Source organism: Nuphar pumila, chromosome 12 (assembly GCF_984573655.1).
Source record: "Nuphar pumila chromosome 12, dmNupPumi1.hap1.1, whole genome shotgun sequence".
NCBI lineage: Eukaryota > Viridiplantae > Streptophyta > Magnoliopsida > Nymphaeales > Nymphaeaceae > Nuphar > Nuphar pumila.
The window spans coordinates 5044861-5072338 of record NC_143260.1 but is presented as its reverse complement, the minus strand read 5'-3'; the positions used below and the strand labels follow the sequence as shown (position 1 = coordinate 5072338).

At 37.4% G+C, this 27478-nt stretch overlaps 2 protein-coding genes across 5 annotated transcripts in view; one reads left to right on the top strand and one right to left on the bottom strand.

Annotated features, from left to right (window-relative positions):
- LOC149819751 (eukaryotic translation initiation factor 3 subunit E-like) overlaps positions 1 to 9303 on the top strand; it is a 30064-nt gene extending 20761 nt beyond the window's left edge. For all 4 annotated transcript variants that reach the window (XM_089983380.1, XM_089983381.1, XM_089983382.1 and 1 more), the window contains exons 7-9: positions 7464 to 7606; positions 8458 to 8595; positions 8748 to 9303. In XM_089983380.1, coding sequence (XP_089839506.1) covers positions 7464 to 7606; positions 8458 to 8595; positions 8748 to 8850 — 384 coding nt within the window. In that variant the 3' untranslated portion in view covers positions 8851 to 9303. The remainder of the gene's footprint in view (positions 1 to 7463; positions 7607 to 8457; positions 8596 to 8747) is intronic.
- A 1180-nt stretch (positions 9304 to 10483) lies between these two features.
- Positions 10484 to 27478, bottom strand: part of LOC149819750 (uncharacterized) — a 39894-nt gene continuing 22899 nt past the window's right edge. Inside the window, exons 7-11 of the mRNA XM_089983379.1 lie at positions 23387 to 23593; positions 20784 to 21019; positions 11585 to 11663; positions 11338 to 11475; positions 10484 to 11072 (exon numbers count right to left, since the gene is read on the bottom strand). Coding sequence (XP_089839505.1) covers positions 10881 to 11072; positions 11338 to 11475; positions 11585 to 11663; positions 20784 to 21019; positions 23387 to 23593 — 852 coding nt within the window. The 3' untranslated portion in view covers positions 10484 to 10880. The remainder of the gene's footprint in view (positions 11073 to 11337; positions 11476 to 11584; positions 11664 to 20783; positions 21020 to 23386; positions 23594 to 27478) is intronic.

Genomic DNA, 27478 nt, shown 5'->3' with positions numbered 1-27478 from the left:
CTATGGAGAAGTGAAGATCTCACTTGCTCAAATTCGGGACGAAGCCCAAAAAGAAATTGAAACAACCGCTTGTTCCATTTGTTTTTGCCTTAAATCAATGTCTTCCATAGAAACCCATTTTGGCTCCAAGAGAGCCAATTCATCCCATAGTGGGTTTAAAGCACTATAGTAGTCTTGAATGCTAGAATCACCTTGCTTGGTGGTTCTAATCTTTTCTTGCAACAAGTATGCTCTTGCAAGATCCTTTTGGGTATACATACCCTTCATAAAGGACCAAGCCTCATTGGCTCTACGGAATTTAGCTATATTAGCACATACCTTAAGCTCCACGTTATTCATAAACCATGCAAGGATTTTTGCGTGATTGCTTTCCCAATCTTCCACTTCCTTTTGATGACTTTCAATGGCCTTGAGGCGAGCATCTCCTTCAAGAGCCTTTTCTTGACCTTCTTCAATCTTCGTGAGCATAAGCTTAGGTTCCGGAACGGAACCCATGACAAAACCCCAAAGCTTCTTACCTTTGAGATTGTTTTCCATTGCCGATGCCCACATCATATAATTCTTTCCATTGAGTTTGAAAGAAAGATCAATTTTTGTCTCCATGATGTTGCCAAGAAGTGAGAAGATATCTATTGGATATGAAATAACACGAACCACACCTTTCCTTCAAGAATCGAGTGGCTTTGATACCATGTAATGAGATATTGCGGAAATATAAAGAGTGCATACAAGCATATACAACAATGAAAAAGAGACAATATCACAAGTCCACGAAGGGACAATACAAGCACAAGCCTTTAAGAAGGCAACAATATACAAAGCCTCTTATTGAAAAGAGAGAGAAGCTCTCAAGAATGAAAAATATACAAGGGGATCACCCCTATTTATACAAAAGGAAGAGGAGAGAGGAGGAGGCAAAATGCCTCAAAAGGGGAGCCAAAAAGGGGGCTCCCATGGAGTCGTTGGGAGCCCCCAACGGTCACATTTGTGACCGTTGGGGGCTCCAACGACTCTATGTTGGAGCCCCTTTTTGATATTTAAAAAATAAAAGGAAAAAAATAAAAAGGAAAAATACATTTAAATGAAAACTGAAAATAGTTGTTTTCTAAAACAACTATTGTGAAATTACAAAACTACCCCTATCGGGTATTTTGTAATATACAGAATATATATATATATATATTATATATATATATATATATATATATATATATATTATATATATATATTAGATACATTTTAACAATTTTCTCATTTCTCCATCCTTCTAACTGGAGCATCATTAGGCCTTCGTCGAATATGTCCAAACCACCGTAAACGATTCTCTCTCATCTTATTTTCAATGGGTGCAACGCCTACCTTCTTACGTATCTCCTTGTTCCGAATCTTATCTTTTATTGTATTTCCACACATACATCTCAGCATACGCATCTCAGCTACACTCATTTCTCTTATCGTGACATTGTGCTAATTTCTGTCAACTGTGTCAGTTTATGATAAAACAGCCCAGTTTCAGCCACTATTTCAAATAAATTTTTTTTGTAAAAGCTGTCAACAAGCTTACAAATGGACACTTCAGCCAATTCGGGTCTTTCTTCCAATTTCCTGGGGCAGCTAGTTTCGGAAAAGCTAACTACAAACAACTATCTGACTTGGAAAAGGCAAATTGCTCCTTTTATTCGAAGTCAAGACCTTTCAGGTCACTTGGATGGCTCCACTCCAATGCCCCCAAAATTCATCACAACCGAAACCAAAGAGGATGGACGATTGCCGAATATTGTTCACAATCTTGCATTTGTTTCTTGGATGAAGCGCGATCAAGCCCTTGTCGCATACATCACTTCCACGTTATCACAAGAAGTACTGATTTCAATTCCTGATGATTGCACATCCAAAGTTTTGTGGGAGGATTTAGCTCAGACCTATTCTCAGATATCGGAGGCCAAAGTGTTGTTTCTCATACGCGAATTTCAGATGTTAAAAAAAGGAACAATGAGGATAATTGAATTCTTAAATTAAGTCAAAAGCATCACAAATCAGTTAGCCATGGTTGGATATCCAGTGTCAGATAAAGAAAATGTGCATCAGACATTGAATGCTCTGGAATCAGAATATCATGTTCTTGTGACGTCTTTATTGTGCCTACCTACTCTACCCAGTTTTGAGGAATTATGTGCCAAACTCTTTCAGTACGAGATGACTCTGAAAAGCATGTTTGATGCTCCAGCAGGATAATCATCTACGCATGAGGTTCTTGGCACAGGGATAATAACTGATCGTTCACGAGGAGGACGTGGCAGAAGCAGGGAACTCCAATCCAGGGTGGACGTGGGTTACTACCTACACCAAATTCCAATGTCAGTTTTTCAAAGAATGTTCCCTCATGCTACCAATGTAACAAACATGGTCACATCAAAGCCAGCTGCTGGTTCAATCCACAAAATCGGAATAGAACGCAAAATAATAGAAATGCTGCTACATCAGGAACTGCAGGTACATTTCGAGTCAGTGATGATGCTAAGGATCTTCTTTTATCTGCGATGGCCAACTTGAATCTGAAACAGAGTGATGATGGAATATGGTATGTTGACTCTGGGGCAGCACCTCATGTCACTGGCAATGCAGGTAAGTTCTCTACTTTGATTCCTTATCTTGGTAAATCTAATATTGTAACTGGAGATGGGACTCACCACCCTATTTCAAACATAGGCAATGTCTTCATTCCTTTGTCTGAGTCATCTATTCCTCTATCTGATGTTGTTTATGCGCCAAATCTAAAGAAAAGTATTATCTCTGTTTCTAAGCTTGTTGACTCTACCAATTCATCTGTGGAATTTACTCTTACATCTGTCTTTGTCAAGGATCTTCAAACGAAGGAGATGTTCGCTAAAAGAGAGCGACGTAGAAACATGTATGTCTTCAATGAAGATCCAGCATCCAGTGTCCTGAAGCCCAAGTCTGATCATGTCTCCAAAAGCGTCTTAAGTATATCCAAATGTAATAAGCCAGATCTCTGGCATTCTCGTCTTGGTCATTGTAGTCAAGTCTTTATTGAAAAGTTAGTGTCCAATGGTTTACTTTCAGAGTCTGTTTCACCTTCATTGAAGGATAAAATGTGTCCCAATTGTCAGGTCTGCAAAAGTTATGTACTTCCTTTTCATCAAATAAATAAAAGAGCCTCCATGCCCTTTGAGATAATATGTTCTGATGTTTGGGGCCCAACCCCCAATCCTTCCTCTTCTGGAAGCAAATATTATGTATCTTTTATTGACAGTTTCTCTTGTTTTACCTGGATATTCTTTATGAAACACAAATCAGAGGTTTCCCTCATCTTCCGTCACTATCTTCCGTCACTTTCATGCCTATGTTAAAACTCAATTCTCCCAAAATATTCAAATTCTCCAATGTGATGGAGGTGGTGAGTATTCCTCCAAAGAATTTTTAGATTTTCTCCAAGATAATGGGATACATCGTAGAGTTTTTTGCCCGTACACTACACAAAAAAATGGAATTGCTGAACGTAAACACAAACATATTGTGGAAAGTGCAATGAGTATGATGCATGGTTGTAACTTGCCCATTAGTCTTTGGACAAAAGCTTTTCACACTGCCACTCGTGATAAATCGTCTTCCTATGCCTATCCTTGAAAATCAGTCTCCCTATTATGTTCTCTTTGGTATATATCCTGATTATGATGAGTTACGAGTTTTTGGATGCACATGTTATGTACACATTGACAAATCCATGAGAACTAAATTTCAGAACAAAGCCTCCATATGCCAATTTGTTGGTTATGCAGATGAACATAAGGGTTACAGGTGCTATGACCCTGCCAATAAGAAGATCAGAATTTTCAGAAATGTTTTTGATAAAAATAGTTTTCTGAAAAGTAAAGCAAATCACAATCGAGAACATGGTGACACAGTTGGTAATTGGTATGATCCATGGCTTGGTGCTGAACTTATTTCACATACTGCCGAACATGCTATTTTGACCCCTGAAGGCATACGTGGTGAGACGGTTTCAGATGATGCATTACAAACAGAATGTCTGAGATACAAAGGTAATGTGTATACCAGGAGACCCATAGAGCAAACAAATGTACCTGCTGAAGAAAACGTTGCATTGTCTGATAACAGAGAACCACCAAGAAGATCGGGCAGGATAAGACATCCTATTGAAAAATGGGTTAGTTATGATAACTTTTCTATGGACTTTCAAATTTTTCTATCCAAGATTGAAAAACACGATGAACCACTTGGTTTTCATCAAGCTGTCCAATCCAACAAATGGATTGAAGAGATGAATGAGGAGATCGAGGCACTTCATGAGTGTCAAACATGGGAGATAGTTGGCCGTCCTCCAGATAAGAATGTTGTTAGTTCCAAATGGGTATATAAAATTAAATATAAACCGGATGGTAGCATTGAACGGTACAAGGCACGTCTTGTAGCCAAGGGTTTCACTCAAGAATATGGTCAGAATTACTATGAGACATTCAGCCCAATGGTGAAAATGAGAACTATTTGCATCATACTTGGCTTGGCAATTGAACATGGCTGAATCCTTAGTCAGCTTGATGTTAAAAATGCATTCCTTCATGGAAATTTAAAGGAAGAGGTCTACATGGAGCAACCTCAAGGTTATACAGAGGGAGACCCAAAAGAGTATGTATGCAAATTAACCAGAGCTTTGTATGGTTTGAAGCAAGCTTCTAGGTCATGGTTCGAAAGCTTCTCCTTAGAAATTCAAAGGCATGATTTCTTTCGTTTCCAACTAGATCATTCTCTGTTTATATACAGGAATGATACCACCCTGGTTTTCTTACTCATATATGTTGATGATATTGTGATCACTGGTAATGCTCCAGACCACATTCAACGAATTAAAGTTTTATTGAGTATGCATATCAAAATGAAAGACTTTGGGAAACTGAGATACTTTCTTGGTGTAGAGGTGGACAAACAAGAAAAAAATGTTATTAACTCAACACAAAATACACTCTTGATCTTCTGGCTAAAGCAGAAATGACAGATTGTAAACCTCTACCTACACCCAGTGTTGTCAACCAAAAACTCAATATTTGTGTTGGTGAGTTATATCCTGATGCAGTCAAGTATCGTAATTTAGTGGGTATGTTGCAATACCTTACTTTTAATAGACCAGACATTGTATATTCTGTTAATCAAATATCTCAGTTCATACATGAACCAAAGACTGGTCACATGGATGCTGTCAAACACATCCTTCGCTATCTAAAATGAGCGGTAGGCGATGGACTCACATATATTCAATCTTCATGGAAGTCACCAAAACATAAATTAATGGCCTATACAGATGCAGACTGGGCAAGGGATCCAGATGAGACGAGGTCTGTTTCAGGATACTGTGTTTTCATTGGAAGAAATCTTGTCTCATGGAGTAGCAAAAAACAGAAGGCTGTGGCAAGGTCTAGCACAGAGGCAGAGTATAGATCCATGGCAGCCACCACTGCAGAAGTGACCTGGATTAGGCATCTACTTACAGGGATGAGAGAGGATATCTCAAATTTGACACTTATGTGTGATAATAAAAGTGCTATACAAATTGCATTCAACCCTATTCATCACAGTCGAACTAAGCATATCGAGATTGATCAACATTTCATCAGACAAAAGATAGCAGACAAAGAGATTGAACCAGTTTATGTGCCTTCAGAAGATCAAATTGCCGATATGTTTACAAAAGGTCTTACAAGTCACCGTTTCTGGTATCTGGATTCTGAAGAACAAGTTGCACATGGTTCACTCCCATGCACAACTTGAGGGAGGGTAATAGAATATATTAGAATATGGGCTGGATATGGATCCATTCAATAGAGGATCCATATCCATTCTCGGGTTTTGTATTTTAATGTAATATGAGTTACTAATAAGGGGCACATAAGGGGCACTTTTGTCCATGTGTAAATTATTGTAATCCTATTAAAGCTAATGAAGTATTAGCGCAGAGGATCCATATCCATTCCATATTCTAATATATTCTAATAATATATGCCACAAGTGCCTGGTCCCCCTTCATCCAAGAGATAAAATTTGGATTCTTTACATGGGTAGTCTCAACAACCTCTTTTCCATCATTCTTTTCCTTCACAATAAATTCTGGTGGAACCTTAATTGATCCATCTAGATGACCCGAAAGACCTTAGCTGCAAATTAAAGGAATAATTAATAATCTGTCTCTTTCAGGTGAGGAAATTGGAATGATTAAGTTTTTCGGATACGAGTTGATTCAAGAAATTAGCGGAAATACAAGTAGAAGAGTCCATATCAAGATAAAGGCAACAATCCAGAAACAGTGATAAGATCAACTATTAACAGCAATCTGATCTGTTTTTTTTTTTGCAGAAAACAGATAACCAGAAATTAAATCTCAAAAGGGTTGATCTTAATAACCATGTCAAATAACTTATCAGATCCGAAATAAAAGAATTTCTTGAAAAAGATCACGGGAAATATGCTGCAGAAAGATGGATTCTGCGATTCACGTGAAAACAGGTCTCACGGGAGAAACCTGGAAGAGATGAAAGAAGGATTTTGTAATTCACGTGAAAACAAGAAGAGATAAAACAGAGAGAAATCAGATGGAGAAAGATTTCAGGATTCAAGAAAATATTTTCTGGATTTCTGAATATTTAGAAATCATATGAAACAAATTGAATAAAATAGTTAATATGAGTTTCTGAACAGAGAGAAATCTGAACAAAGAGAAATCAGATGTAAGATATTGATTTGAGATAGAAAAGAGATCAAGAATAGTAGATCGAAAGCCAAGATCTTGGTCTCACCTTGATAGTCAACCAGATTTCGCCCGCTCTGATACCATGTTAGAATGTTAGAACGAGATCATCCACCAGAATCATGGGTAGGAGAGAGAAAGACAGAGAGAGAGGAGATGGCTGCAGCAGATTACCCAGAAAGGTCAATACCTCAGACTTGTGGGGGTTTCCTCATTATATTGATATGCTTTTTATTACTGTTACATCAGAAAATACAATATTACCCCCAAACTATAAAATACAATTATTAAATGATAAGGAGTAAACTGGACAGATAAAATAATACAAAAGGAAACTCATTTCACAGCAAATCTTAATGTGGATCCAGATCTGGATCCAAAACATGAACATATCACGTTCCAACGGGAATATGCATTGTCTGTGGGAGTATTTAGTCATGATGACCATGGGACTGGAATAGCCTGGCAACGTCTCAGGTTGGCTCTAAATTAGTTGGTTCCATGAAACATGGACAGCCATATCTGAAGTGGTTCTGGTGAATCATGCTATTTTGTTGTGATTTGGCTTTGTGTTTTATAATTTTCACTTTATATTTGGTTTAATTTGTTGCCTTTATTTATTTATTTTTCGTAAAATTTTCAGAATTGAAACTATTTCTGTTCTCAGAGATGCATGAATGTGCAGGTGATAGTGAATGACCCATTTCTGGGCAAGCAAGTTCAAGAGGGTAACTTTACTACAATTCCTTTAAGGGATGAATTTCTTGAAAATGCTCGTCTCTTTATATTTGAAACTTACTGCCGCATACATCGGTGTATTGACATTGGGTGAGTACTAGGTAGTCTCTTCCTTTTTTTCAATATTATCTTATGCTACTGGTAATAATTTCTTATTTTGATTCAGGGCCTTATTCTCTTTAACTTTTTTGGCAAATATTAAGGATCTCATGGATACATTATCTCTTAACTGTTTTGCATCTAAAGAACTCTCTGGAAATTCTCTTGTTGCAAGCTATTGTTGGATCAAGGGGCTTTATTGTAACTAATTCATCATAAGACGGCATTTGTTTTGGTTCTTTATTCTAGTTACATCATATGGCTATTATTCAATTGCTGAGATTGTTGATACGATTCCATCTATGATACTGTGACACGGCAGTTCGGCTGCTGTACCCGTGTCGACATGGGTACGGGTACCCGGCGCGGTGCGGGTATGCCACACTGTGCTAGGTTGGGTTGGGTCGGGTCGTGTCTAATGCAGACTCAAACCTTAGAAAAAAGCAAAATTGCAAGGGTTTGCAATGGACTGCATTGGGGTAAAACATTAATCACATTTTAGCCTGATTACTTAGGCGTAAATAAAACTGATATTAATAGTAAACTAGTTTGACTTGAATCAGACTATGATTAAGTTGGAATTCTACCTGTCTTGGTTTTCTGACAAATGGAAGGGGGGGGGGGGGAAATAATGTTTACTAACCATTAATCCGCCCACCAAATTATCTCTATATGCTTTTACTATTGTCAGGATAACTGTCCATGTTCCTGGTTTTGTTTTTGTATTCCTTTTGATAATTTTTGTTCTGTGGCTGCAAACTTGCGCTTGAATCAGAATTATACCCTTGGATTTTCTATTTGATATTTTCTCACGGTTTGTGTGTTAATTAAATACTGGGCAGCATGCTTGCTGAAAAGTTGAATATGAGTTATGACGAGGCTGAGAGATGGATAGTAAATCTTGTACGGAACTCTAAGCTTGATGCTAAAATTGATTCAATGTCGGGGACTGTTGTCATGGAGACCAACTGCCTGAATGTGTAAGTTCAATAATAAATCTGATTTACAGACACCTGGGTCTGCTCGTGTTTTTTTTCACCCTTCCATGAGGCTGACACCCAAGTGCAGCTTTGAAATTTCCTATTTCCATGTTCCACATTTCATGATTCAAATTTTTGTTCTATGATTGCAGGTATGAACAGATCATAGAAAGCACAAAGCAGTTGTCCGTCCGCACATATATGCTGGCCAAGAATGTCATAGAGTCTTCGCCAACGACGCAGCCTGCTCGGTAGTAGTTAGAACGGGAATCCTTCAGCCTGTTTAGTTTCATTTACTTTGGAAAACCCATTTTGTTGAATTTTCTTAGTAGATTTATAAGTTGGAGATGCTGTTACCAAATGGTGATTTTGTTTGCAATTTTGAGTCGATTTTCAATTGCAAGCTATGGCCTTATTTGGCTTCGGTACACCTCTCTCTCTCTCTTCCATTCATATATGCTTGGACTCCTTCATTTGTTTTTTCGGTAGTCCAGCATATAATTCAACACAAAAGGTTATGTACGAAGGTTACAAGTATTCTTGTTAAGGGCTGTAGTCCATATTGTACTAAGCTGGTCAATTATGCTCGGCTTTGATGGCTAAAAAGATGTTTATTATATACTGAGCAAATATTTGGTGTTTAAACAGACATCTCATGTAAGCATTTGACAAGAATAATGTGATCATGAGATAACAAAGCTTTATGAATTCTGTGTCAAGTGTTTTGAAAACCATGCATTTCGTTAGGTTAGAAATTGTAGGTATTAATGCTCTATCCTTTTTTTTTGATAGGCAAGCTGGGGTTAGGTAGACCCCTACCAGTTCATTGAAAATATACGATGTACAAAATAAATTTACAAGTCCAAATCTCTCTGAAACCTGTCCGGAGACTTGTCTTCCAAAGTTGTTGAGTACTTTAATCCGGCACATCTGGCCAGGTCTCTGGCCACCCAATTTCAAAACTTGGGAACACGTATGACATTAAGCCTATGGAAACAGAACAGAGTATGCACTAAACCTAGACATCCACGCGCTTTCAATTGGCTGTTAAGAATAGAATCGGCATTTCTTCTAGATGATTAAGAATAGAATCGGCATTTCTTCTAGATGATTTGATAACAAGATTGAAGTCAGTATCAATGTCATAAAATCTGCATCCAAAAGTTCCATTCCTTGTAGTTGATATCATGATACTCATGGAACCAACCTGCCCAGCAATAGAAGCCCAGATGGTCTCCAACCTGGCACGATTGGGAGAATACACTCTATAGACGTTAAGCTTGAGCCAATCCGCTTGGGGAGGCCTCCATCTCTCTGCGAATCTCCAATTAGCAATAATTTGATGTAATTTTGAGCAAAATGTAAAATACGCTCCCTAACAGTGTTCAAACAACCATAAATAATATCAGTAGGCGACATATTAGGAGATTGCAAACACAGAATGGTTACAAATAGATCTTATCATCTTAAACACTTCTTTGTGGAAACCACCGAGGCGGTATCCCATGTGGTAAGTGGGGTCCAGTGTCATGCTGAAGGCCCAGGATCGAATCCCTCTGCCACATGGCGCGGCTGTTGTTCTGGTAAGGGGGTCTGTCTAACCCCAGCTTGCTTTTCAAAAAAAAAAAATGATATATCAATATATCTGAATCCTAGTGCAATCTACAAACATTTATGGACCTCCATTCGTAATTGTTTTCTATCTTTTCAAGTGCACAGATGTGCAGCCAGCGAGCGTGCATGCATCTGTGAGTGCGAGTTCTGCTGAATAGTCGCATCGTGCAACATTCGGAGCAAGTCCAATAAAAGCTTTCTCAAAGACAATATGATACAAAACTTTCATTGAAAATTGAATAAGCTTACAACAAATTTACACCAGAAGAGCATATACATGGGCATCAGACAATGACGTTGCCCTCAAATAATGGCTTCTTGATCACTTGCCAGAAGTATCCGGCTGTCACAACCTCTTGCCTTTGGCAAAAGAAAGGAGGAAAAAAATCGGTATGCTTTTGCTATCAACCCCATCATAGGACATGGCAGCAAACGTCTAAAAGCCACATCTGCACTTGTTTATGCATCAAAATTTCAAGCTTGCCACTTTGGATACACCTTTCTGGTAATCACACATCAACCTCCATCAAGTTCTTCAAAACCAATGTCAGCATGTTGGCTGAGCTGAGATACATGTTGAGGCAAAAGCGGGATGGAATTGAGGGATGTACTAAAGGCACACCAGCCACGCCAATTGATGCACCTTATGATGTAACTTACAGTTGAATTAATCAGGAGTACCTGCCAGATCCAGATGATTCTGACCACCAATAGTGCGTTCTTGTATCTCTCCTTGACCTCCTCATGTACCCTTTATCAAATGGATAGTAACTGCGAGATTCGGGTGTTGGCTGAGAAGGACTGCTTCCACTACCTTTCTTCTGTGCCTTTCGCATCATTTCCTCAGAATCAAATTGTAAGCGCTGTTAATCAGAGAAAAATAAACTTATTTAAGAATAAATCCATGCAAAATGGCAAATGGATGGCATATCATTTGGACAAGTAATAAACCAGTCTTGTCAAACACAAATTAAGATGATGCATCAACTTCTCGCCTTTGTTGGCCAACAGGTCCTATAGTTATTTTCTGGAACTGAATATAATAAATCAACAGAGAAAGCAAGCGTTTTATCACAAGAAAAAACAAACATCACCATCATCTCCACAAGCATGAAATAAGTGACAGACCTTACTGGGGTCTGAGGTGATTGCATAAGCCTCTCCGATCATCTTAAAAAGTCTGTCTGCATCCTTGTATACCTCGTCGGCAACATCTTTCCAGATACCATCATCACCGTTCTCATTTCTCACTAAGAATTGACCAGCCTATATCAACGGATGCATGGCAATATTAAGACGGATATGGCAGCTAAGCCATTATAAATTTTTTTAGAGGAAATTATTAAAAATTTCGTGTAGCAAACATAAGCAGAACCTTGTCAGGGTGATGTTTCAGTGCTGCCTTGCGGTATGCTTTCTTGATTTCAGAAGCAGTGCACGATGTGTCAATTCCCCTGAGAAGAAACATTTCCAAACATTAGGTCATCCCAATCAGATACAGCAATTAGCGCAATTAAATGTGCACACACCACATATGCAAGTGCATTCACTCATGCATCTATACTTTTTTTTAATTGAGATTAAGAAAAGGAATCAAAAGCATCACATATGCAGAAGGTTAGAGAGATAAAGTAGTTGCTAACAACCATATTCTCGAGATACAAATTGGTTATCAGACAATACAAATGGTAGTTGTGCTGTGGGAACAGTTTCTTGTAACAAGCCATTCTCATGGAAGCATGCCATCCATTATTTGGCATTCTTAGAGACATCAATTTTCTTGTCCTTTAAAAAGTTAAGAACCTATGCTAAATAGCAGACACACACACATTCACAATATCAGTTTCCTGTGTCACCTAGGTACGGGTGTAGGTGCGGGTATGGGTACATGTACGGAAGGTACGACACAGCAATTCCAAAAAAATGTGGGTAGAGGGACATGACTATATATATATATTAAATATCACATAAATACAAAATAAACTGAAAATAATCTAAATATATATGCTATTCTAAAATATATATTATACACTGAAAATATAAATATTTATAAACTGAAAATGGATAGGACACACAAAATGGCGTGGACAGTACCCGCCCCCATGTCGACAGGGGTACGCTGATCAAAATGGCGTGTCCCGGTACCATAGTTTCCCAATAACATGGAAAGAGTTTTTCTTTGAGGAATATCAGCACTAATGCAAAGACAAAATAATAAAATGAAGATTTTGAATAATTACAATTGTTTTCAGAAGATGAATTTCTCCGGAAAATATTCTGATAAATTCATTTCAGAGGTAATTTCAATTTACCATGATGGTTTGCCTTTTTCTGAATATCAACCCTTTAAAATCATAGATGCAAGAAAGTAAGAGAGAGAGAGAGAGAGAGAGAGAGAGAGATTAGCTTTAACCAAAGATAGTTTTAGTAGTATAGCAATCTCCACCCATTTCTGTCAATCTAATGGCCCTCATTGTATGACAATATCTCACTTTGAATCCTAAATCATTGAAGTCCTTTCTATAGTGATATTTTTCAGTCGATTATACCTTTTTTCGACCAGAACTGTAAAATCATGATAAGATGCAAAAAAGGCTGTGTGAAGAGAGAGAGAGAGAGGTGCCAAACATGATCACAAGCACAAACAATATTTAGCTCAGGAATGATGGGTTGGAACAAAGTAATAGCAAATTTTGATTTACAAACCATGCTATGCAACATTGAAAAATAATTGGTCCATTCCTTAACTGGTTAGGATATATATATATAACTAGAATATGAGAACTACCGTGTAAACCACAATTTTCATGGATTTTTTGTTCTTTTCTCTTAAATCTAACCGTACAGATGTGATCTACATGTTTTATAATGACCAGCTCTTGAACCATCCGATTATGATGCATAAACAAGATTTTTTAAGGCTTTCAAACGAACGGCTTATAATCTTCATAAATATTCAAGCATCCAAAAATCATAATTTTTCATCGGAAATACAGGATCCAACAGTTGATTCCTAGCAAATTCACCATGTCGAACATATCTACATGGTTGGATTTGCAAAAGTGCTGAAAATGCCTAGTTCACACTGTAGTTCTCATATTCTAGTGACTATATATATATATATATATATAGTTGACATCTGAATGTCATTTCAGCTTATAGTAAAGGTTCAGAGTCTATAGTTTTTTTTTCTTGCCTCAAACAAGTTATCATGGTGAATGAGAATTGTATGGTTGACATTGTTAAATTGTATCTCTCTTATGTATATATTTACATATATATATAAAGCGAGATACATATACATATATACATGATGTATATATGTATATATATCTATCTTTATATATATATGTAAATATATATGTTTCTCTCTCTTCTTGTAAAACCCGCAAGGGTATTATAGTCATTTCCCTTCTTTTGCGCATATTCATAATTATGAATATGCTGTAATGTTTTTGTACTTTTACTTTTTCTTCTTTTCTTTTTTCTTTTCATTTTATTTTTTCTTTTTCTTGTTTGATTGACTCAAGTCAACTTGGAGGGGGCTCAACACTAGCTGTTGGGCCTCTCCAACGGTTAGAATTCTAACCGTTGGAGGGGCTCCAACAGCTAGTGGAGCCCCTCCAAGGCTCCTTGCTTGCTTATAAATAGGGGAGTTCCCCCTTTGTAAAACTTATTTTTTGGAGCTTTTGTTCTCCATTCTTCTCAATAAAATTCTTTATATTTTGTATGCCTTTGTGCATTTGAGTTTCTTTATTGTACCTTCGTGTACATTTGTTCTAAGTGTTCTTGTGCATTTGTGCACATTGGTGGTGTTGTGCTTATCGCACACTTTATCTCCTTTTTGAGATATTTTCACATGGTATCAGAGCTAGGCTTAAAGGAAAAGAAGATCGTGCATTTTTCTCTCTTCGTTGGAGTACCTTGTAAAACGTGCCATTAAGTTGTGGTGATTGGAGTGAAGACTCGGTCCTTCATTCTATATTTTAGAAGCTTTCTACATCAAGAAGGAACTCATTTCGCATTGTGGTACGCATTTATTTCTCTTTGTATCCTCTCTAATGGGCGAAAAGGATTCACACTTCTCTCTTGGCTTCAAATTAAATGAAACGAATTATCATGTATGGCCCGGGAATATGAAGGCCCATATAAAAGGAAAGGGTCTTTGGGGATATGTTCAAGGAACTATTCCCGAACCCGAACCTAAATTTACTATCCTTGAGAGAGGGGAGATCAAGGTTCTTGAGGGAGAAGAAAGAGAAAAGACTTTTGAAGATTACAATAAGAAGCATGAAGAGTGGGAAATGAAAAATTACAAAATACTCTCATGGTTCTTCTCTTCGGTTGAGACCAAAATTAATTCCAACATTCTAAAGTTCAAAAAGGCATATCAAGTATGGGAATATCTTGAAAAAATGTATACTTCAAGAGATTTGTCCCATAAATACTATCTTCAAAAGAAGACTTTAACTCTTCAACAAGGAGAAATGTCCGTTAGAGAGTATTTTGCCGAGTTATCCACTATTTGGGATAAACTTGCTCTCCAAGAACCTAAATGGAGTGGTGAGGCTATTGAATTGAGGGCCAAACAATTAGAAGAGGATCATTTCTTTAACTTTTTAAATGGGCTTAGACCCGAGTTTGAACAAACTAGATCCTCTCTCTTGTCTTCTTTCTCTTCTCCTCCATTGGAAGATGTGCTTACCAAATTAAGTGGAGAAGAAACTAGACTGGGAATGAATAAAACCAATCTAAGTGTGTTGGTCGTTCCCTCTAAAGATGAGGATGAGGGTGCTTATGTCGTCTCAAGACCGGGGAATAATGTTAAAACCTATAAACCCCCTCATTTTAACAAAAATCAAGGAGGAAGAGAAAATGGTGGACATTATGGAAGAAGAGATTATAGTAAGATCATATGTCATTTTTGCAAAGAACCGGGTCACATTAAACCGGTATGTCCTAAATGGAAGAAAATGGTGGCTATGTCTACTACTTTTCAATCAACCAAGGAGGAAGGTCCATCAACTTCCAACCATGCTACTTTGTCTCTTAATCAAATCATGGAAGCTCTTCAACCACTCCTCAAGGGATCCGTTTCCGGAGCCGCCATGACCACCTTCTCTCCTCCCGGTAAGTTTCTTTGGCTCTTAGACTCGGGTACATCCTTTCATATGACTCCAAATGTTTTTGCACTTTCTAAATACTCAAAAAATTTGTCACCCTCTTTTCTTTCTACCACGGATGGGGCTTCTCTTGAAATAAAAGGAATTGGTGATTTTGAAAGACAAGGTTTTTCTATTCCTAAAGTTAGATTTATACCAAAACTAAATTTAAACTTGTTTTCCGTCTCTCAACTATCGGATCATGGGTGTGATATCAAATTCTCATCAAATAAATGTTGGATACAGGATCGCCGGTCCGGGAAGTTGATTGGGGAAGGCTCTAGGAAGGGAGATCTTTATCTTATGAAATTTCTTCAAATTCCAAAACCCTCTTTTTGTAATATTGCCCAACATAAAGATATAAATGTTTGGCATAAACACCTTGGGCATCCAAATATTGTCAAGCTTTCTTATTTACATTTTGCTAAAACTTTATGTAAAGACAATTTCAATTGTAATGATTGTATTCTTGGTAAAATGAGAAGCTTACCTTTTGGACAAAGAACTATGTTTTCAACTAAGCCTTTTGAAATTGTGCATTCGGATGTTTGGGGACCGGCACCCGTTGTGTCTAAGGGAGGTTTTTCGTATTATGTTATTTATGTGGATGATTTCTCAAGGTATAGTTGGATATACTTCCTCAAACATAAACATGAGGTTTTCTCTACTTTTAAGGTTTTTCACATGATAATACAAAATCAATTCAATAGTAAATTACAAATTCTTAGAACCGATTCCGGGGGAGAATATCTCTCAAATGATTTCAAAAGTTATATTGAAAATAATGGGATTGTTCATCAAAGGTCTTGCCCCAAAACTCCTCAACAAAATGGGTTGGCCGAACGAAAACATCGACACATAATTGAAACTACAAGAACTTTGCTCATTTCTCAAAAAATTCCAAAAAGATTTTGGGCCGAAGCAGCTCTTGCATCGGTTTATCTCATAAACCGACTTCCATCCAAAAACTTGAATCAAATATCTCCATATGAAATATTGTATAAAAAAGAACCTGATTACAATAGGTTAAGAATTTTTTGTTGTAAATGTTTTGTTCTCACCGATAAGAATGATAAATTATCTCCCAAGGCTATTCCTTGTGCGTTTTTGGGATATTCGGAAACACAAAAAGGTTTTAGGTGTTATGATATTAAAAATGATAAACTATATGTTTCAAGAAATGTAACCTTTTTAGAAAACATGAGTGGTTTTGAATAACACAAAACTCATGAAGATAATGCCGATTACTCTTTTTTGTTTGAACTATTATCTAGAAATGAAGATTTTTTTAACGATGATGAATTGAATGTGAATGAGGATATAAGTGAAAGTATTCCTCAAACCATTCATAATGAAGAAGAAATGATAAATGAACCAATTACCTATACACATAGAGATAAAAGCACTTTTAGAAGTGCAATAGAGAAATATAGTGACCTTAGTGAATCTTCCAACCACTCTCGAAGAACTGAAAGATCTAGGAAAAATCTTTCTAGATTTATATCCTATGAGTCTTTTTCTCCAAAGCATAGGACATGTCTTAGTGCCATTCACTCATATCAAGAACCTAGAAATTTTAAGGAAGCTAAGGAAATGATAGAGTGGAGGGATGTCATGGACAACGAACTTAGAGCCCTCAACAAAGCAAAACTTGGGTTTTTCAATGTCTTCCAAAAGGAAAGAAAACAATAGGATGTAGATGGGTTTTTAAAGTCAAAACCAAGAGTGATGGCACTCTCGAAAGATATAAAGCCCGTCTTGTCGCAAAAGGATATAGTCAAGAATACGGCATCGATTACGAAGAAACCTTTGCCCCTGTTGCACGAATGGTTACTGTAAGATGTTTGATCACCATTGCATCTATTAAAAAATGAAATATTTACCAAATGAATGTTAAAAATGCCTTTCTAAATGGAGACCTTAATGAAGAAGTCTACATGGATGCTCCTCCTGGTATGAACGTACCAAAGGGGAAAGTCCTTCGTTTGCAAAAAACGCTTTATGGTTTAAAACAAGCCCCTAAGGCTTGGTATGATCGATTTAATGATGCGATGGTTCAAGATGGTTTTACCTCATGCTATACTGACACTGCTCTGTTCGTCAAAAAGTCTAATGCAAGAATTGTGATTTTACTGTTGTATGTTGATGAAATGTTGATAACAGGTAGTGACATAAAGGGCATCAGAAACATTAAAGCCACTTTAAAAGAAAGGTTTGAAATGTCAGACTTGGGGTATCTGACTTACTTTCTTGGTATCGAGGTAGCCTACTCTCATAGAGGCTATTTTTTGTCTCAAACTAAACTTGCTTGTGAGATTCTTGACAGATCAGGTATTACTAATGATAAAATCTGTGAGACCCCTGAAATTGTGGGATCAAAAATGAAGATCGATGATGGGAAACCTTTGGAGGATCCTACCCCCTACCGGCAACTTGTGGGATCTCTAATGTATCTTAGCATCACAAGGCCGGACATCTCTCATGTCGTGCATACTACAAGCCAATTTCAGCATGTTCCTACATCCGTTCATATGAGTGTCGTTCTCCGAGTTGTCAGATACATAAAGGGAACTTTAAACAAGGGAGTTTTCCTTTCCTCATCTTATGAGTTAAATTTAATTGCATATACTGACTCTGATTGGGGAGGTGACCCAAATAATCGTCACTCCACTACAGGCTTTTGCATTTTTTTAGGTGAATCCCTGATCTTATGGAGATGTAAGAAACAACAGAAGGTGTCTCCTCTATCGTCCACCGAAGCAGAATATCGAGCCATGGCTTCTACAACTATGGAGATTGTCTGAATTCATCAGTTGCTGCAAGGCATGAGAATTCCAATTCAAGAACCCACAAAGTTGTGTTGTGATAATAAGAGTGCAATCTATATTGCTAAGAATCACACTTTTCATGAACGGACAAAGCATATTGAGATGGACTGCCATTATGTCAGAGAGGCATATCTACAAAAAGTCATCGACCTTCCTTATGTGACTTCAGAATATCAGTTGGCAGATTTCTTCACCAAGGCGCTTTGCTCTTCAAGATTCAACTTTCTCCTTAGCAAACTTTCGGTCATTGTGCCCTAAGTTTGAGGGAGGGTGTTAAATTGTATCTCTCTTATGTATATATTTACATATATATATATATATATAGAAATACATATACATATATACATGATGTATATATGTATATGTATCTCTCTCTTCTTGTAAAACCCGCAAGGGTATTATAGTCATTTCCCTTCTTTTGCGCATATTCATAATTATGAATATGCTGTTATGTTTTTGTACTTTTACTTTTTCTTCTTTTCTTTTTTCTTTTCATTTTATTTTTTCTTTTTCTTGTTTGATTGACTCAAGTCAACTTGGAGGGGGCTCAACACTAGCTGTTGGGCCTCTCCAACGGTTAGAATTCTAACCGTTGGAGGGGCTCCAACAGCTAGTGGAGCCCCTCCAAGGCTCCTTGCTTGCTTATAAATAGGGGAGTTCCCCCTTTGTAAAACTTACTTCTTGGAGCTTTTGTTCTCCATTCTTCTCAATAAAATTCTTTATATTTTGTATGCCTTTGTGCATTTGAGTTTCTTTATTGTACCTTCGTGTACATTTGTTCTAAGTGTTCTTGTGCATTTGTGCACATTGGTGGTGTTGTGCTTATCGCACACTTTATCTCCTTTTTGAGATATTTTCACAGACATCACCAATCAGAAGTTCAAAAATACCCACTTCATGAAAAAACTTATATAAATTTGGAAGGAAGCTATTTCAAAATTTTGTCCAAGCATTGCATAACATATAAAAGAGAGTTGGTGGTACATAAACAAGTCACCATCACGAATTTGAGAAACTGCCATAAAAAAAACAGTTGGCAAATTTGTGTAGTATAATCTCCCATTACGTTTATGTTTGTGTGACAAAAAAAAAGGTTCGAAGTAGTAAAACCAGTGAGGTTTCAGTGGGGATTTTGACAGCTTATATGCTATGACTACTGAAGAAATCGATTCTTTCCTAAATTTCAGATATGTGGGTTGAAGTTAAAACACATACATGCACATATTATATATGTACATACTATGTATGTCTATGTATGTTAAGTATGCACATCTTTTTAACTTAAAAATACATTTCTGAAATTTAGGAAACAACAATTAGGCTCTGTTTGAGAGCCAACTATCGGAGGACGCCGGAGCAGAAGCATGGAATCCCCAGCAGCCACCATGCGTTTGGGAGCATGGAAAACTGGCATTTGAGGGAGTTCGAAGTGCATTTGCAGATGCCATTTCCACAATCCGACTACCACCGTGGAGAGGTGGTAATTTCTAACTTCTATCCCGACACCCACTTCCGATGGTGCTCCGGTGGTCTCCGATGGCCCTCCCAGCTACCTTATTAACTACTTACCACTTCAATAAGCTGCCATTCTTTCTAGAAAACCCTAGCATCTCCTTTTTTTTTCTTTCATTTCGCCCTTTTCTCCACCCTTCTCCCTCCTATTAGCAAGCTTAAATAGAGCTATCTCAGCCATGGATAGCTGTGAAGAATGTCTCAAACAGAAGCATTCTTGTTCTATTCTTACCTGTTTTTGTCTTCTTCCCACTAATCTATGCATTGCCTCTTTTCGGCATTGTCTCCCATCTTTGATTTTTTGCATCTTTTTTTTATTGTGGGTGCTTTTCTAATGCAGCCATTTTCATTTTTTCTTTGTTTCTTTCTTGGTATATTTCCCCCTTTTGTTGGTGGTAATCTTTTTTACTGATGGTATTCATGTGATACACCTGCTTGAATATTTTCTAATGCATACCATGTTTCCTTTGTTTATAGTGAAGAATTTTTTGTTTTTTGAGAAAAACAGTGAAGAATTCCTTGATACATGATAAATGGTATCTCATCTGTTTTTATCAGGTATTTCATATTTTTTTCTTCTGAATCTGATATTGAGCTGCACTTCATAGTTTATTGTATGATATGAATAGGTTCACAAGGTATTACAAGTTCTGTTGGTTCATATGACAATTTTATGGTGCTTGTGGTTCTTCCTAAGTATCAAGGCTTGTAAGTAGCTGGAGAGGCAACTATTAAATCCACATATCATCCAAATTCCAAACAACTTGAAAATGGATTTGCAAAGTGCTGTATGGTGCTCCCAAACAGATGGATAGGAACTATCAAATCCACAACATTTATGGATTCCATAGTTCCTTCCCTAGCTACCTTCGACTGTCAGCTTCTAAACAGAGACTTAGTTCCTTGAGCAGAGTCATAGCATGTAAGCAGCCAAATCCATGCTGAAACCTGATTCATGCATTATGTCCTTTCATGACAACAAGAGAATATCAATGCTAGCATGCAAAAAATATCTTCAACAGCTCACAAGTACAAGAAATGTCATCATAGCCAAAATTGATAGTGTACTCACAAGATCAAATATATATTCAAGGGAATCTCTTTTCTGGCTTCTTCTTTAACAGTAGTGAGCCTTCGTTGAGCTTGTCTTAGATCATACACTGTACTTCCTGATCTTCCTAATGCCCCAGTTTCGTTTGGCTTGTCCTCGATCTGCCTTTCAAGAAGTGATACAAGTCTCTGAAGATCATTAGATGCTTGGCTGTAATCCCTAATCATCTCATGTAAGGTTGCCCTCCGAGAAACCGCCTAAGACATAGCATGTACAGTTAAGATTTTGTAAGTAATTGGTCATAATTTGCACAGTTAATACAAAGATCACACTTATTTTTCCTAGAGAAGTGTATTATAATTCTTTGCACTCACTGAATTCACGTTCAAGTCAAAATATCTAGACAATAATGTACATACACATACATATATAAGAAAAGAGAGAGAGAGAGAGAGAGCAGCAGCAGCAGCAACTATTACTGCATGATCAAATCAGGATACCCTTTCAGTCATGCTTAAATATTTAAACATACTTAGCTTCAAACGGGATACATTCTTGACAAAGAACAGAATTATTATTACATAAATGAAACAAATATTAACAATTATTCTTTTGACAGAGAATGCAATCATTAGTACGTAAACTGAACCTCTAAAGGGGATGGTGACATGTCAACCTCCCTGCATACTCCATGTGCCCGTCATATAGGTTAGTATCACATGTGTGTCTTGAAAGGAAGGCTTGTGTGTGTGTGTAATGAACGGCTCCTAAACAGTCTTATGTCCAAAACCACAGTGTTTGCATAATCTGAACTTATGGATGCACCGTGTATAGCTTAGTAGAAAACATGTATTAGACTAGACATTTTTCATGTTTACAAGTATTTTTAGAGCAATTAAAAATCAACAGCCCATATTGCATCGATACCTAATGAAATAAAAATCAATATTTCTCATTAAATCAATTTGATCCAAATTACAGTTTTTAGTAAATAAACAATGATGAAGACATCTACAGTTCAGGACTAAATAAAAAACACATGCAACTATGTTCTCCAGAAGTGTTTAGGATCTAAACTGTTTAGGAGCTACTCATTACACTAGACATACATGTGTGTGTGCATGTATACAATATGGGTATATGCACTATGTAGATGCACCTAGCACCAGACACGAGTATGCTAAAATTTTGAACTATCCATGTTACATAGCCACATATACAATTCATACTTTTGACCAGAAAGACAGGCCACATGAGGGATTATTCAAGCATATGACATTTAGCCCGGTTAACATTTTGTTTGACAACAGACCTGCAACATTTTTTTCTTCAGATTGGGAATAGAACATTATAAACCTGCTCTATGTCTCCAAATTTGTAGGAAAATTATCTCAATCCTGAGGAATTACAGCAGCACAAAGCCATTGGATAACATGGGATCAATTTCCTTCTCAGCTGATCATCTTACCAGATGAAAGAATGCAGTCTTTCAGAAATTATTTGCATATGGACCAGTTCTCACAGCTTTTTGAAACTAGACCACAAAAAGAGATGGCAAGGACAGCCAAGCATAGAGAGACATGAAAACATCAACAAAGGTTGAAGAAACATATTTTTTTGAGGGCCCACGAGCCTCTTTTGAGGAAGTATTATGGTGTTGAGCAAGGACTCCCAGAGATGGAAATTTATGGAGAAAGCAAAGACAAGTGATGATCACAGCCGAATTAGGGATACCCCAGCAAGGACAAGGCACTGGTGGTAAGTGGAGTGCTGATGCTTCACCTTCTAGAGAAGCAATTACTTCACATGCAAGTTCACCAGGGACAAAATATCCTTTCACCAAAGGGAGAATCCAGCATGAGATGGAGACCCAGATGCAATCCATATCCTAAACAGATTTATATCTACCTCACCAAGTCGAAACCTATGTCACATGGATACTGGTATGAGCATATGGTATGACACACAACACACACACACATATACATGTGTGTGTGTGTGTGTGTGTGTCAATGCCTGTGTGAGCATGTGTTTATGTGTGTGTGTGTGTGTCAATGCCTGTGTGAGCATGTGTTTATGTGTGTGTGTGACAAACAGTTTATTCAACAAATGAGTACATGAAACTGTTCTACATTAGGCAATGTATCTGTCTCTTTGCAAATACAGATCCAATTCAGCTAGGATATTGTATTGACACATTGCAATCAAAATAGCAAGGCCAATACGCAGATTCTGAACCAATAATCATATCATTTGCTATGAAAACAGATGATATCTGATGCAGTAATGGAACGCCCATAAATCATGGCCCGCCAAATTTTTTTCCATAACAGAGCTGGGGGAATTAGGGCCCCTCCCTTTTACAAACAGTTTTTAGCCAACCCAAACAGGCCAGAAGCCAGTTCACAGTACGAGGCAGTTATTCAACCACACATATACCAGTGGGGTTTGAACTTGCAACGTCCCATCACATGGTGACTTGCACAAACTGCTACTACCAGGTGGTCGGAGCCCCCATTGGTCATGACCCATCAATTGGAGTTTCACATGTCAACCACAGAAATACAATATCATGCTTAAAGAGCAATGTGGGCTCGCACAGCAGCACCACTTCAAAGACATACCTTTGGATAGTTTGCATCTAGAGCTATAGCTAAACTGCAATCGGCAATAGCATCTGTGATTTGGTTCAATGCTTGATATGCAGCAGCACGGTTGCAAAAGCATATTGCAGCAAAGGGCCGTGATTCAACATTGTAGGCTAAAGCAGAAGTGTAATGTTCAACTGCTTCTGCATGCCTTCCTGCTTGAAATGCTTCATTTCCAGCGGACTAAAAGCGGAAAACAATGAAAAACACATCAGACCATTTATGAACAGGATTAATGGATAAATTATAAGTGAAGATTATCCCAAAACATAATATAAGAGAACATTCTATTTTTTAATAGGGATTCAACTAATGAAAGTGAAATTTATGCTGAAACATATAATAAAAAACATTAATACTCAAATTTGGTGAACAGTATCTTGCCCAAGTTACGAGTAGATGACAAACAGCTCATATTGTATTGAGAAATGGTGACTGTGAAATAACCAATAGAACTCAAGAGGGGTATGGATTTTCCAAAAGATACTGCAGGCATACTCGTACAATATGTCACATGGGTATGGGTGCGGGTACGGGTTCATGTACAGAAGGTACGCCATGGCAAATTCAAAAAATTCAGGTACGGAGACATGGCTGTATATATATAAAGAGAGAGAGAGAGAGTTTGGGTCTGGGTCTGGATTATATATGGATCCACTATATTAGGATCCATATATAAGACTTCTTATAAAAGGGAAGGGGCCCTTCCCCTTTTTGCTCTCTCTCTCTCTCTCTCTCTCTCTCTCTAGTCTTCTTATTCCCTCTCCTCCTCTTCCTCTTCTGTTTTCTTCTTCCTTTTACTCTTCCTCTTTCGACTTCTTCCTTCTCCTCCTCTTCCTCTTTTGTCTTCTTCTCCTTCTTTTTCTTCGTTCACCTCTTTTTTCTTCTTCTTCTTCTTCCTCCCTGCCTTTCACCGACATAAAAAAAAATTGGTTTGGGTAGGGCTGGACCCAATTCCCAATTCGGACCAGCACGTACCCGTGCTGCATCTGGTACCAGTACCCGTGTCAACATGGGTACGGATGCTCAATAGCCGTGTCTATGTGACAGCTAGTACATGACTAGCACTTTCTTTTAAGCAAGTGGTGTTAGACTGTTACAGTGAGAACATAGACATTCCAACGTGGAAGTTTTTTCTGATATTCCTGACCACCTGTTCAGTTGCCAAGATTAGCCTGGTGGATGACTTGACATGTATTGGCACTGTAGATGCATATTGAAACCTTTGAGGTTTCCAATGTAAGGAAGCCAGAAACCTCAGGACCATAATGCAGTTTCTGACATTTGTAAATTACTCCGACACATATGTAACATGGATACGGCTGGAAGGTCCCAGTACCCATGTTAACATTGGTACACAGTGGCTGACGTCATATCCAGACTCGGTTTTATTTGAGGGAGAGAGAGGACTATCTTCAATATTCAATGACTTCATTTTTCCCATTTAGGTGTTTGACTATCTTCAAATTCCAGCATTACAGGTCAACATGGGCAATCTAAACACTTGTAATCATGTGTTATTGCCTGCATTTTAAAAAATACATTGGAAACTTGAAGTGCTTTCTTACAATTACAAGTGGAAATGTTGGGAACTCAACTTTGACTTCGTCACAGGCTACAGAAAAACCAAAAGGAGCCTAGCATGAGCTCCTAACATGTGGGGGCACAAAGGTAAGAAACCTAATGTTGAGTTCTCTGCATTCTTCCTGAAGTAAAGAGTTGGCTGAATTTGAGACTGGAATCCTAAGGTCATCCTAAGTTTATGTTGAAAGGGGCAAGTTGCACCAAACCCATTGCGTGCAGGTGCAAATAACGGTAAATAAAACATTAGTGCAAATTCTTCTAAGGGAAATCTAGAAAAGATCCAAGCTAATAAAGATTTCGTACAATCATCAGAAAATTAGACATCTACCTGGTTGTGAATTTTCCAGTGCTTTAAGAATGTGGGTGGCTTTAGAAGGGGATAAGTATGAATCTGATTATCTGTTTTACAATCTATATCTAATTCAACATATCTTTAACTGCTTTACAGCCTATATCTAATCGACATATCTTTCCAAAAGACACAATAGCAATTTCCAAGTTAGCTTTCAAATATTAGGAATCAAGCCATAAAGAAAAAGTTTTAGAATAAGATATAATAAAACTTTTACAACAAGAATGGTAATTTGGTTTTTTAGTATAAATGCTTCCACAGCTGTCACATAGGGGGATACAACTATATATATATATATATATATATATATATATATATATATATATATATATTACTTTTTAAGAAAGGGATTGCATATATGTATCAACATATGCATGAGTATAGATACATACATGAAGACATGTATATACAATACAAGCGTGTGTATCATAGTTGGCAAACCTGGCGAGTCAACTTGGGAATTGCCCAAGTCGACCCGGATCGGCTCCCAGATGGGTCGCCGATTCAGGATCACCGATCTAGAAGGCCTTTATGTGTCCTTTAATATTCATCTCATGATTTTAATGCACAATGCTGATGTAAAGTTACTTGTTATAAAGAATTAAATATTGTTAAATCATAAATGTTAACAATTATATAGAGTTGTATGCTATTATAGCTTAATCATTGATATCATGTGTTAAATTTAGTGATTATGCAGCCTCGAATTTTATTATTTCCATGTCTTATTTGTGTAATAACACTGAAATCTATAGTCCTGACTCGTGAGTCAAGGGTCGACTGATCCTAGCCCAAGTCATGAGTTTGCCAACTATGGTGTGTATAGAAATCTGGCAGCAAATGTCATTTAATGAGTGAATGGGCCAACGCATGGTCGCACCACACATCCACCCAAATGACAATTAGTGGCGGTCATAACCACCACTAAAGAGTTATTTTGGAACCAGAAAAATAACTGTGGCACTGATTTCAGGCATGATCAGCGGCGCACAGCCGTGCATTGGGTGGTTGCCCTTAAGTTGTTGGATGTTAGGACCTCTCTCTCTCTCTCTCTCTCTCTCTCTATATATATATATATATATATATATCAAATACAGTACAAGAATGGATGAAATAACCATGATAAACAGATGAATGGTCTGACATAATAGGTAATGGGTTAGGTCTGGGTTGGGTCAGATCCAAAACAGGTCGAACCCATACCCATAAAGTACCAGCACCAGTACCACTGTTGACATGGCTCGAAACGGGTACGGCACCCTTTTAGAAGCACCTATGTTACATGGTTCCACAATGAGTTCATATTGTTATTAATCAATAAGGTTGAGATCAGAAGATAATTCACAATTTTCATAATACTTTGTTAAGAAATCTATAAATTTGTTGGATGGAAGTTAGTGTAATGAAAAGAGGCGGAAGCACCAATAGGGCAAAAGTCACTCTTTAAGAGTGACTACAAGAGCCAAGAACACAAACACCAAATGTGCACACACAAAAACTCAAAAATATAGAAAATGACTTAAAGTCATAAGTCAGATTTATTGAAGAAAGGAAGAGAAGGGTGTAAAAACCCATACAATTACAAGGGGGAACCTCCTCTTTATATAGAGGAGGAGAGCACTTTAGAAGGACCATAAAGGGGGCTCCCTTCTAGTCGTTGGGAGCCCCAACGGTCATAAATATGACTGTTGGGGCCCCAACGACTAGATGGGTGGGGCCCCTTTATGGTTCCAAAAAGCAAAAACAGAAAATAAAAAAGGAAAAAGAAAAAGGGGAAAAAAGAAAGAAAAGTAAAAAACAAAAAAGTACATATGGAATTACCAAAACACCCCTATCGGGTTTTTGGTTTATACAAAACAGGAAAAAGCTATATAATTATGTATATATACATATATACGTATATATACTTATATATATATACTAATGTATATATATAAGTATATGTATATATATATTTATATATACATAATTTAACATGCCCCCTCAAACTTTACGGGGAAAAGACCGAAAGTTTGCCAAGAAGAAACATGAATCGTGGAGTTGGGAGCGCCTTGGTGAAGAAGTCAACTAGTTGATACTCTGAAGTGACATATGGCAATGTGATGGTCCCTTTGAGATATTCGTCTCGAACA